The sequence below is a fragment of the Palaemon carinicauda genome, chromosome 2 (assembly GCF_036898095.1).
Source record: "Palaemon carinicauda isolate YSFRI2023 chromosome 2, ASM3689809v2, whole genome shotgun sequence".
Taxonomy (NCBI): Eukaryota; Metazoa; Arthropoda; class Malacostraca; order Decapoda; family Palaemonidae; genus Palaemon; species Palaemon carinicauda.
In genome coordinates this window covers 203097724-203109908 of record NC_090726.1, presented here as the reverse complement: position 1 = coordinate 203109908, position 12185 = coordinate 203097724, and the positions used below count along the sequence as shown (strand labels likewise).

The 12185-nt window shown below is 34.9% G+C and overlaps 1 protein-coding gene across 1 annotated transcript in view; it reads left to right on the top strand.

The window, feature by feature from the left end:
- Positions 1 to 12185, top strand: part of mgl (megalin) — a 65347-nt gene that overhangs the window by 33735 nt on the left and 19427 nt on the right. Inside the window, exons 33-43 of the mRNA XM_068361412.1 lie at positions 441 to 967; positions 1255 to 1465; positions 2410 to 2670; positions 3356 to 3539; positions 4039 to 4220; positions 4874 to 5094; positions 5573 to 5796; positions 6349 to 6560; positions 8331 to 8514; positions 9506 to 9725; positions 10022 to 11185. Coding sequence (XP_068217513.1) covers positions 441 to 967; positions 1255 to 1465; positions 2410 to 2670; positions 3356 to 3539; positions 4039 to 4220; positions 4874 to 5094; positions 5573 to 5796; positions 6349 to 6560; positions 8331 to 8514; positions 9506 to 9725; positions 10022 to 11185 — 3590 coding nt within the window. The remainder of the gene's footprint in view (positions 1 to 440; positions 968 to 1254; positions 1466 to 2409; positions 2671 to 3355; positions 3540 to 4038; positions 4221 to 4873; positions 5095 to 5572; positions 5797 to 6348; positions 6561 to 8330; positions 8515 to 9505; positions 9726 to 10021; positions 11186 to 12185) is intronic.

Below are 12185 nucleotides of genomic sequence, written 5' to 3'. Positions count from 1 at the left end.
GTCAGTATAGTACTACAGGTATTTTAAAGTTTTTGATTCTGTCCAAAATTCAGCAGTAATGAAAACCTTTCAAAGACAAAGAATAGGTGAATCTTATGTTAAAACATTAGTGGAATTTCTATATTTTGTTAAAAAAAGAAACTTATGAACTGAGTGGGTTCAGTTTATATTTCTGCACTTATTGTATACAACTTGTACTCATCTTTTAAAATGTAGAATAATTTGAATTTTACTTCGATATTTGTTTTGCATTTTAGAATTTATGGTTTAAAGACAAACGTGTTAGAGAAGAGAAACTTATGAACTGAGTGGGTTCAGTATATAGTCCTGCACTTATTGTATACAATTTGTACTCATCTTTAAAAGCGTTGATTGATCTTAATTTTACTTCAATATTTCTGGTGTTGCATTTTATAATTTATCTTTTTCTTATTCATCAGGATACACCATGCGCTAAGTTAGGCAATGGCGGATGTGCTCAGTTGTGCTTCTCATACCCTGACAATATCCAGCCTCGATGTGAATGTGCTTCGGGTGTACTTGCAACAGACAAGAAGAGTTGTGAGGATTCAAAAGAATTCCTGGTCTTTGCAACAAGAACAGAAATCCGAAGCTTATCCCTCACTGTGAAGAGTAACACGGTACCTTTTGACACAGTGGAAGGATTGACCAATGTTGTTGGTATCGATTTTGATTATAAGGACAAACAGCTTGTGTTTACACAAATAAGACCAGACACAAAAATTGCCTTAGTGCCTTCAACAGCTCCATCTACAGAAAACATCAAATCTATTCTTACAAAAGGAATTAATCCTGAAGGCGTAGCATATGATTGGACTTCAAAGAAAATTTATTGGACTGATTCTGCCAACAATAGTATATATGCCATGGACAGTAATGGTGAAAATATTGTTATGATTCTCCAAGTTGAACGACCAAGAGCAATAGTATTGGATCCATGTAGAGGGTAAGACCCGAGTGTTAGTCAATGTAGGTTTTGTAGAGGAGCACTGTACTTTGAGCCCAGTGGAATATAAGTTATTTTATATGGCAAAAATCTTATCTATGTCGTCTCTTGATTCCAAGAGACCCAGCGTCTCTTGGAATCAGTTAACATAGGGTGGCGCATTACTGTATTTTGTAGGATAAAGAATTTTCCGTAGTAAACTTGTGCATTTTAGTACTGATTATATATTGGTAGTATAATGAATCTTGCTCAACGGAAAGTTTTACAATTATCTTCTTTTCTTGCAGGCACATGTACTATACAGACTGGGGTAGATTTGGTACGTCAGGAAAGATTTATCGTGCTACTATGGCAGGATCTTTCAGGGAAGAAATTATAGGCGATGACTTATCCCAGCCAAGTGGTCTTGCCATTGATTATGAAGAAGAGATGCTTTACTGGACTGATGCTGTGAAAGAAAAAATTGAAAGATCATATCTTAATGGAACTAATAGACAGGTGAGCATTGTTTCGTTTCATATAGTGCTTAATAGATGGGATAATGATATCTGGTGATTTATCAAGAGGTTTCCGTATCCTTATCTTGTTAATTATCATCTTTGATCATTTTGAAACCCCTCCCTACTGTCCTCCTTTCTGTATCTAGTCATGATTTTATTGATATCAATTTGTTGATTCTCATCCAGGGTATTTTTAACGTCTATTTTTCCTTTTTGGGGTCTTAGGGCTTGTAGCATTCCACTTTTCCAACTTGGGTTGCACCTGAGTTTGTAATAATAGTAAAGAATGCAATGAATATTAACAATGATAGTAATAAAGGCCGGGTGTCAACCTTAATTGTGTTCACTGAAGCTAGATTTTACTTGAATAAAACCGTGTTTTTGGATGGGAAAACTAAGATGATACAATTTCCAAGCATGATATAGTTCAACATTAAAGTTTAACTGATTGAAAAAATTATAAAGATCTGGTATTAGTGTGTACATAGAGTATCGAATCAGAAATAAGCTAAGTTTGAGAGTGTTTTCCCAAACCATAAATGTTGTATTTTCTCCTTCCAGTGAAAGTTAATTGGGAATAGTATGAAACCTCTAAGTAGAAAGTTATGTGTTCTATCAAATGTGTTACAAAATCCAAGACTGAAGGTTTCCAATTGATTTTTAAATAATTCTGTTGTAAAAAGGGATGAAGGTCTTGTCGGAAAGGCATTTAAGGTTAATTAAAGCAACCATAACATATGGAAAATGGTTAAGTTTGGGCTGTGGCACCCTGGCAGTACCAACCAAACTCGTCTGAGTCCCTCGTTAGGCAGAGAGGAATGATGAGAAAAAAAAAACTTTTACGTCAGCTACCTTCCAAAATTGGGGAACTGCCATGATGGATAGATAACAAATAATTTATTGTTCACATAACTGAAGTGTTTGTTTTAATGTCTTCCTCAGGTTCTTATTACTGCAACAATTTATCCATTTGCAATAACGGTACATAGGCATTTTATTTACTGGACTGACTTGCAACTTCGAGGAGTATTTAGAGCAGAGAAGTATACTGGAGGCAATGTAATTGAAATGGTGAGAAGACTGGAAGAATCCCCAAGAGACATTCACGTATTTTCGGACGAGCGCCAAAAATGCGACATCAATGCATGCAGTATCAATAATGGTGGTTGTGCTCAGTCTTGCATCCATAGCACAAATAATTCTGTGAGTATTTTTATTTTTTGCTTTATAATTTAAAATCTAACTGCTGCTTTTATGTGGAACCTTACTAGAAAATTATGTACAAGTTTATTGATACATTCTAAATGCAAAAAACTGTATTGTTTCTGCTAGAAGTTTATATGTCTTTAAGGTACTCTCAATCTTCAATATTGTTTGTTATAACAAAAGAGCGATACTGTCCCTAATACAGAAGGTCCTGAATTTAAAAACAATCGGAGATACAAATACAAATACAGTATATTTTTTCAAAATTGCTCTAACAGCCTTAATTTTCGTCATAGAGAGGTCAGGTTGATCTCATTCTCTTGAAAAATGCCTGAAGTTAATGCAAAAAAAAAATGTAAATAGCAGTTTTTTGCAAGGACGTACCGGTACGTCCATGGGGGTAAAGGGATGAGTTTAGTGAAACGTACCAGGATGTCCTTTGGGGGTAAAAGGGTTAAATGGCTCAAGATATTGGAAATAATAATGGTCAAGATAACAAACTGTGATTTTGGAGGGTCACAAAATTCGTCTGAAATTAAACTGACTGCTTATATACATAGGAATTCTTTTCTCTTGCTCATTGTGAATCTAATTTCAATACTAAAAGACTGCTTATCATAACAATTTGAAGTTGTATTGCTGGTAATATTAAAATCATCCTCTTTTTAATCTCTTCTTTCAGGTTGAATGCAAATGTAACACTACAATGAAATTAGTAAATGAAAATAAGATGTGCGTACCCAAAAATTACACCTGTGAGTCAAACAAGTTTTACTGTGCCAATGGCAAGTGCATCTCTCGGTTATGGGCATGCGACGGTTCAGATGATTGTGGAGATAATTCTGATGAAGACAAAAACTACTGTAGTAAGTGGAATTTTATATTTTGTATACTTTTCCATCTAAAGCTTGTAATAATAGTAATAATGATCGTATCAATCAAACACATGTTGCTGTTGAAGATTGCCAGGCCCTTATGACCAGGCATGGGCTCTTGCACTCTTGCAGCCCGTAGTATTCAAACACATTATAATTTCTGAGAAGTAATGACTATATTATTTTTATTACTAGCTAAGCAACATAGCAAGCTACAACCCTAGTTGGAAAAACAGGCTCCAACAGGGAAAAATAGCCTAGTCAGGAAAGAAAATAATGAAATAGATAATTTACATGAGTGAGAACTAGTGAATAATGAATATAAAATATCTTAAGATCACGAATAATGTTATAATAGATGTTATGTATAAACTATGAAGTGAGATTTATGTCAGCCTGTTCAACATAAAAACAGCTGCAAGTTTGAACTTCTGAAGTTTAGAATTGAAAATAGAAGATTTCTAATTTTTCTCGATGCATTTACTTCTAGCTTACCATACGTGCAGTCCGAGTGAATTCCGTTGCAAGAACGGACGTTGCATTTTTGCAACTTGGAAGTGCGATCACGAGGATGATTGTGGTGATGGATCAGATGAAGAAGAGTGCGAATATCCTCCTTGTGCTGATGGAGAATTTACTTGCGCCAACCATCGTTGTATCCCAGAGTCTCAGGTAAAATGTCACTTTCTGTTCTAGATATCTAATTTCATTGTTTATCTTGGTTTTTGCATTGAATCATATCGTAGGTCATGACATGACCGTTGAGTCAAATATTTTTATTAAAAAGATTAACCCAAGGCATGCATTTTTGAATAAAGTGATGAATGTGAAAGAGAAATTGTTAGAGGTATAGTTAATTCAGGTGAAGAAAAAGGATATATAAAACAATGCAAGAACACGATCAAGGTAGTAAAAAATTTGTCACTTTTGGGATGTAGGCAGTGTCTGTTTTTTGTGATATGTTTAGATTTATTTCAATAGCAAGTCTTCTGAAAGCTATTTAACTTTCATAAGGACAACTTCACTTTTATGGATTTGAATTTAATTTCCTTTTATTCGTTATTTGTATCAAACGATATCGGTGTCAGTGACCTTCGATGTCAAGATGCCAGAAAATTCAAAATCAGTCAATCAATCTGGATGTATTCTTCACAAAAGCACTACGAATAGGAAAAATACATATGAAAATATACCTGAAATTAATTTTTTTCTGTACATTATTAACTCCATTATTGCATGTTTTTCAAGATTGCTTTTAATTGAATTCTATGCCTGGTCAGAGTAATCTAGTAATCTGTCTCCCTCGCATTTTAATTTACTCATAGGTTTGCAATGGTGTGAATGACTGCAAAGACAAACATACCTCAGACGAAGCTAGTAGTCGTTGTCCTGAAGTTACTTGCCCAGCAAATCACCTGAAATGTGAAAATACTTCTATTTGTGTTGAGCCCTACTGGCTGTGTGATGGAGATAATGATTGCGGTGATAACTCTGATGAAAATAAACTTCACTGCTCCCAGCGATCCTGTCCACCCAACAGTTTTAGGTATGTGCAATTTTGAATTTTTTTTTGTTTGTTAAAGTTTGTAGTTTTTGTGCCTTTTTTTTTTTATTATGAGCCCTTCCTCTGAATAAAAATGAGGAATTTTGTAAGTTGATCTTACATTTTTAAACCATTGCTTATATTTTTTTCTTTACAAACCAACTATCATGAGCATATTAAGTGTTCAGTTTTTGTGGCTTGTGATTTTGTTTTTATGTGCCTTGCCTCTGAATAAAAACAAGAAATTTTGAAAGTTGATTTTAAAATTTTTCAACCATTGCTTACATTTTTTTTCTTTACAAACCAACTATCATGAGCATATTAAGTGTTCAGTTTTTGTGGCTTGTGATTTTATTTTTATGTGCCCTGCCTCTGAATAAAAATAAGGAATTTTGAAAGTTGATTTTTAAATTTTTCAACCATTGCTTACATTTCTTTTCTTTACAAACCAACTATTTATGAACATATTTTACTTCACAAGGTGCACCAATGACCGTTGCATCCCGGGTACTTGGCATTGCGATGGAGATGATGATTGTGGAGATGGAGCGGATGAGCCAGAGGAATATTGCGAGCAAGAAGGTCGCACTTGTTTCGGCGATCTCTTCACGTGCGATAATGGCAATTGTGTTCCTAAAATTTACATTTGTGATGGTGATAACGACTGCTTAGATGGCTCGGATGAAGATGATCGTCATAAGTGCAGTAAGTTGCATAGCCTCTGTACCATGGTCTTTCACTGTCTTGGGGTAAAGTTCTTGAGGGTTCACTCGGGCACACTATTCTATCTTTTATATATATATATATATATATATATATATATATATATATATATATATATATATATATATATATGTATATATATAGTTTATAAATGGAAGGTGTATTTTAATGGTTACTGTTCTTAAAATATTTAATTTTAATTGTTTATAACAGTATTATCCTTTTAGTTTCCTTTCCTCACTGGGCTATTTTTCCGTTGGAGGCCTAAGGCTTAAACCATCTTGCTTTCCCAACTAGGGTTGTAGCTTAGCTAGTAGTAATAATCAAGTATTTAGAGCATAAAATGTAATAGTTACATTGTAACATTCAATATCTTTGTACCAATTGCCACATTTTCTAGACAGTACTGTATTCATTTGATGTTGACTTATCCTTTTCACAGAATCAATGGAAAAGTGAGGCTTTTTCAATAGAACTACAATTTTTCATTAATTTAAAATGCATGTGCTAACTTAGATTTTGATAATCTGACAGATAATCGGAAGTGTGATTCAGAGACTGAATTCACTTGCAATGAGAACAAGCAGTGGGGACGGGCTATGTGTATTCCCAGGAAATGGGTATGCGACGGAGATGCAGATTGCGTCGACGGAGCCGACGAAAATTCAACTCTGTTGAATTGTCCCAAACCTCAAGAGTGCGATGAAAATGAGTTCCAATGTCAAAACAGACGTTGCATTAGCAAGGTAGAGTACTGTACAGTTTTGTAGCTTTTGAAAGTTTAGTTTTAGTTTTGAGATACCTTAAGAGTGATGATTTTTCATCTTAATGTTTTCCCATATGCATTTAATGTTTTCATTTAGTGATATTAATGTTTTATGTTATATTTATTTAAGATCATAAGTTCCAGGTGAAATTTCAGTTACTTCATTATTCTGGATTCAAAGCCATAATGATACAACTTTCATTAAGTGCAGCCATTTGGGTTCTGTTCTATTGTGATAAGTGATATTTATCATATGAAACATACATAAGTAACAGTGTTGTTTGCATAGAGTTTATTATAAATCGAGTTACCTCTTATTCTGGGCCTTGTTTGGCTTACTGTAGAAGGTCCTTACCTGTAGCAGAGAGAGAGATTTTCTCATTTCTACCAGAGGTGTTCAAGGGAACAGCAGAAAATTTGCGTAGAGAGAGATTGATTTTCTCATTCCTACCTCAAGTGTTCAAAGGAGGAATAGCAGAAAATTTGAGTAGAGCCTTGGAAATAAATCCTATTGCTTATTCTACCATAGGAGTTATGCGTATCGTCCCTTTTATTATAAATAAATCGCCCTCAAAATATGAGAGAGTCTAATATCTGTGATAGAAATACAGAATCTTAAATCTGATATCTTACAATGTCCCTAATTGTAAACGGGAACAGCGTAGAATGTGTTAAACTAACACATCCAATGTTGATTTCTTTTTTAAACTTTAACCATAATGGTTGTATTGTTTAGGGCAGTGGTTCCCAACCTGGGGGAAATTTCCCCCTGGGGGTAATTTTGAAGCTTCCAGAGGGGAAATAATTACACTACCTACTAACTAAAACAAGCGGAAAATATCCTCATAGTACGTGCAGCAATTTGTTGTTAGCCATTCAATTTTGATATGATCATATCAGTTCTCACTGACATGATATTCAAGGGGAAAATTGGAGTATCAGGCCCATTTCTGAGGCAGGTGAGTGGGCATGAGGGCTGGGCGGGGCATGAAGGGGGGGAAATCTGGATGGTTGAACTGGGTGCAGGGGGGAAATGACAGAAAAAAGGTTGGGAACCACTGGTTTAGGGAATTACTTAGAGAGTTATTTTTATTTTATATAATTTTAGATGATCCTTCAAAATCTGGTGTAATTTGCTCATTGTCATGTAGAGATGCTCGAAAAAAGTGTGATTCGGGAGTGATTGAATTACAGCTATTATTTTCCTGTACTTATTTACTATGATTTTATTATTTTATTTTTTAGCATTAGTATAAATATTTTTTATTTCCAAATTTAATCAGGCGAGTCTCCAAGAGTCGATCTCAACTCTTTGGGCTGGTAAATCTCCTTTTAATAATCGAATTAATTGCCTAGGTAACATATTTGTATACTATAGTTGAAAACATTGTCCAGATGGTCTACAAATTATTGAATTAATGTTATTTAAGCAGATATTTTTACATGGGGTTCTTTGTCATCTTCCTCTTTTCATTTACTTTCCTGCTAATATACAGTACTGGAATTTGTAAATTTTACGGATGAACATTAGGCATTTTTTACCAAATCTTTTGAATGAAGTAGTAAAAGGATTTATTGACATTATATGGAGTTTGTGGGAATTACTTTTAAATTGTTACTGCCATTATTTAAAGCATAGAAACTCAGAGAAGTATTTGCTGAATTTTAGTTAGTGGTGCTTCAAGAAGTATTTGGTAAATGTACGTAATGCCAGCACGTAATCTCATTTCAAATTGAATCTTGCTTCAAGGATTGGGAGTGTGACTTTGACAACGATTGTGGGGACGGCTCGGACGAAAGTGTCGCGTGTAATTCCAGGTATCGCCACTGCACTGCCGACGAGTTCACCTGTAAAAGCGGCAAATGTATTCGTAAAACATATAGATGTGATAAGGAGGATGACTGTGGCGATGGTTCTGATGAAGTTGGTTGCGGTAAGTGATGTTTTGTCCGTACTTATTTGCAGTTTGCTAAAGTGTACTATTATGTAAGGATCAGAATGCGAGATGTTTTCAACCTGTGAAATAAGTACCTGGAACATGAGGAGCTTTTCGAGACCCAGCTCACTGTAGGATTGCTGGGAAATTATTACCCATTTTCCCCTTTTTAATTCCTGAATTCATCTCTACTGGTAATTTTGATACTTAAGGATAATTACTTAGATAGTTAACAACTTTTTAAAAATGTGAATAGTAATTTTCATTGTGTGAAACTACTTTTTGAATATTGTTTTTAATTAAATTACAGTAATTTATTATGAAAAATAAAATGTTTTATGTAAATAACTTTTTTATATGAATAAAGATCTGAAGCATTAATGGTCTATTAAACTAAGGAAAATTCTTAAAATTTATATTGCTAAATCTAGCTTTGTTTGGAACTTGAAAGATGTTCTTTACAATGGATGAACTGGTTTCATTTTATTTTGCTAGGAACAAAAATTATGAAATTTGAGACATATTTTCATGATTCATTTGTTTGATAGTATTATTTTAACTATGATGTTTTGTAATTTGATGCTATTATCCATACAGTATAGCTTTCCTGTATTAATATTTTGTCATCATCACCTCCTCCTATGCCTATTGATGCAAAGGGCCTCGGTTAGATTTCACCAGTCGTCTCAATCTTGAGCTTTTAAATCAATACTTCTTTATTCGTTATCTCATACTTCACGCTTCATAGTCCTCAGACATGTAGGCCTGGGCCTTCCACCTCTTCTAGTGCCTTGTGGAGCCTAGTTGAAAATTTAGTGAAATAATCTCTCTTGGGGAGTGCGAAGAGCATGCCCAAACCATCTCCATCTACCCCTCACCATGATCTCATCCACATATGGCACACAAGTAATCTCTCTTATAGTTTCATTTCTAATCCTGTATTTTGTACAGTACTTTTAAGCTAATTATGCTTTTTATTTTTTTCTAGAACCGGAGGAAAAATGTCAGCCAGGAGAATTCCAGTGTGGTGATGGAACATGCATTAAAATGACTATTGTATGCAATAAAGTCAGTGACTGCAGTGACGATTCCGATGAACCGATACATTGCAATGTGGATGAATGTGCAAAGGTCGAGCTGCATCAGTGTGGTCACAAGTGTATCAATACGTTGATTGGTTTCGAATGTGCTTGCAACCAAGGCTATAAGTAAGTTGTTACTTTCTGAATCATTCAAATTATCCTATTTCACTTTCATTAATTTAAATTGTAGAAATGTAATTGATGCTGGAGGTGGGAAGTGTAAATTGTGGATTAAGTTCTAGAATTTAGTTATGAACAATATGTTGATTATTCATGTCATGAAATTACCTTGATTGGTAAAACGTGTGTACATTTACTTTTAAATAGATCTTTCATACTGTGTAACATTGGTATAAAGTTATCCGTATCATATATTCTTGCGTTCAATTTACATTTTAAATGTGGCTTGTTTTACTTTGCAGATTGATGCGTGATAAAAAAGCATGTCAAGATATAAATGAATGCATAGAAATGCCAGGCGTTTGTTCACAGAAATGCTTTAATACACCTGGATCGTATTATTGTAAATGCGATGAAAAGTATTACGAACGTGAGCCAGATGGTCACACGTGTAAAAGAATTGATAACACAGATCCTTGGGTATTCTTCACAAACAAGTATTATGTCAGGAGGCTAGCAGCTGATGGCTCAACATACATGCTTATGCATCAAGATTTGAGAAATGTTGTAGCACTAGATTTTGATGACAAAGAAGAAATGATATATTTTTCTGATGTAACAGCAAAAACTATCTATCGAGCCAAAATAAATGAAAGTGAGAAAGAGGAAGTTATTAAACATGATAGCCATGGGCTAGAGGGTCTTGCAGTTGATTGGATTGGAAGAAAGATTTACTGGCTAGATAGACATAGCAAACAGTTAGATGTAGCTGAGCTGAACGGTACAAATCGCAAAACGCTAAGAGCTGAAGGTATAAATGATCCTAGAGCAGTAGCTGTTCATCCAGGTATTGGCTATGTTTACTTCACAGATTGGCATTTGCAGACTTACATTGGTCGTATTGGTATGGATGGCTCTAATTTCTCTCGTGTTCTTGGCTTTGAAGATAAAGTAATATGGCCCAATGCTCTAACATTTGACTACCTTGCTGACCGAATTTATTGGGCCGATGCTCACCTCGATTACATTGCCTACGCCGATCTGGATGGCAAAAATCGTCACGAAGTACTGACAGGCACACGTGTTCCTCATGTCTTTGCTATATCAGTATTTGATGACTACATGTATTGGACTGATTGGAACCTGAAGGCAATTCTGAAAGCGAACAAATTTACCGGGGAAGAATTCCAGTCCCTAAGAAACACAACTCATCGCCCCTATGATATTCAAATATATCATCCTTTACGTCAGCTTCCATATGATAATCCATGTGGGGATAACAATGGAGGTTGTTCCCATTTGTGTTTGCTATCTCCTAGAAACGGAACAGTAAAAGTTGGATATAGTTGCGCTTGTCCCGACCAGTTTTACTTGGAAGCAGATAACAAAACTTGCATTGCAAATTGCACTAGAGGCCAATTCCGCTGTGCAGGTTCTGACGACAAATGTATTCCTAAATATTGGAGGTAAGTGCAGCGATATTTTCAGACTAGTAGAATGTCATCAAGAGATTTCGTATTAGGCTTTAAATTGTTTCTTCATAAACCCTTGTAATGTAAAGCCTTCATTTATGGTTCTAATGTCTCTAGAGACATGATTTAGAAAAGCTGAAAGCAATTAGTTATAAAAGGTGGCCTTTGACCCATTGGTGGGTTGCAACTACCCTTGTTGTTGTATGTGTGGTTTGTCAGTATAGCTATGAAAATCTCCTGGGCTTTGTTAGTTTCAGCGATCCTTTTCAAGTTTAGTTGTCATCATATGATACACTAATTTTTTCCTACTTCTGAAAAGTGTATTAATAGTATAATCAATACCTACAGGCTGTGTTTTCCTGTCTTCTTTAAGCATCCCAATGTATAAATTAGCGTCCTTTTGAAATAGAAAATTTTCTGCTTGACCATAATGCCTGGGAAATGGACATTATCTGAATTATACTTTTTTTCTCTCATTTTGAAGACTGTTGGTTACTTACTTCATAAATTATTATTATTATTATTTGCTAAGCTACAACCCTAGTTGGAAAAGCAGAAAGCCCAGGGGCCCCAACAGGCAAAATAGCCCAGTGAGGAAAGGAAACAAGGAAAAATAAAATATTTTAAGAAAAGTAACAACATTAAAATAAATTTTTCCTATATAAACTATAAAAACTTTAACAAAACAAGAGGAAGAGAAATCAGATAGAATAGTGTGCCTGAGTGTACCCTCAAGCAAGAGAACTCTAACCCAAGACAGTGGAAGACCATGGTACAGAGGCTATGGCACTACCCAAGACTAGCGAACAAATGATCCTCTTTCTCTTTGTCACTTGTTGAGAAAAAGGTGCGATTTGAATCACCATCATGTGGTATATAGTCTCCTAACATTTCCTCTTGAGAAGAAATATGTTCAATTAGTGGGTGACCAACTAAACTTTTGAGTTCTGGAGGGGACTCCAAAGACCAGGCTAGTTTACTTACAGTGATGATA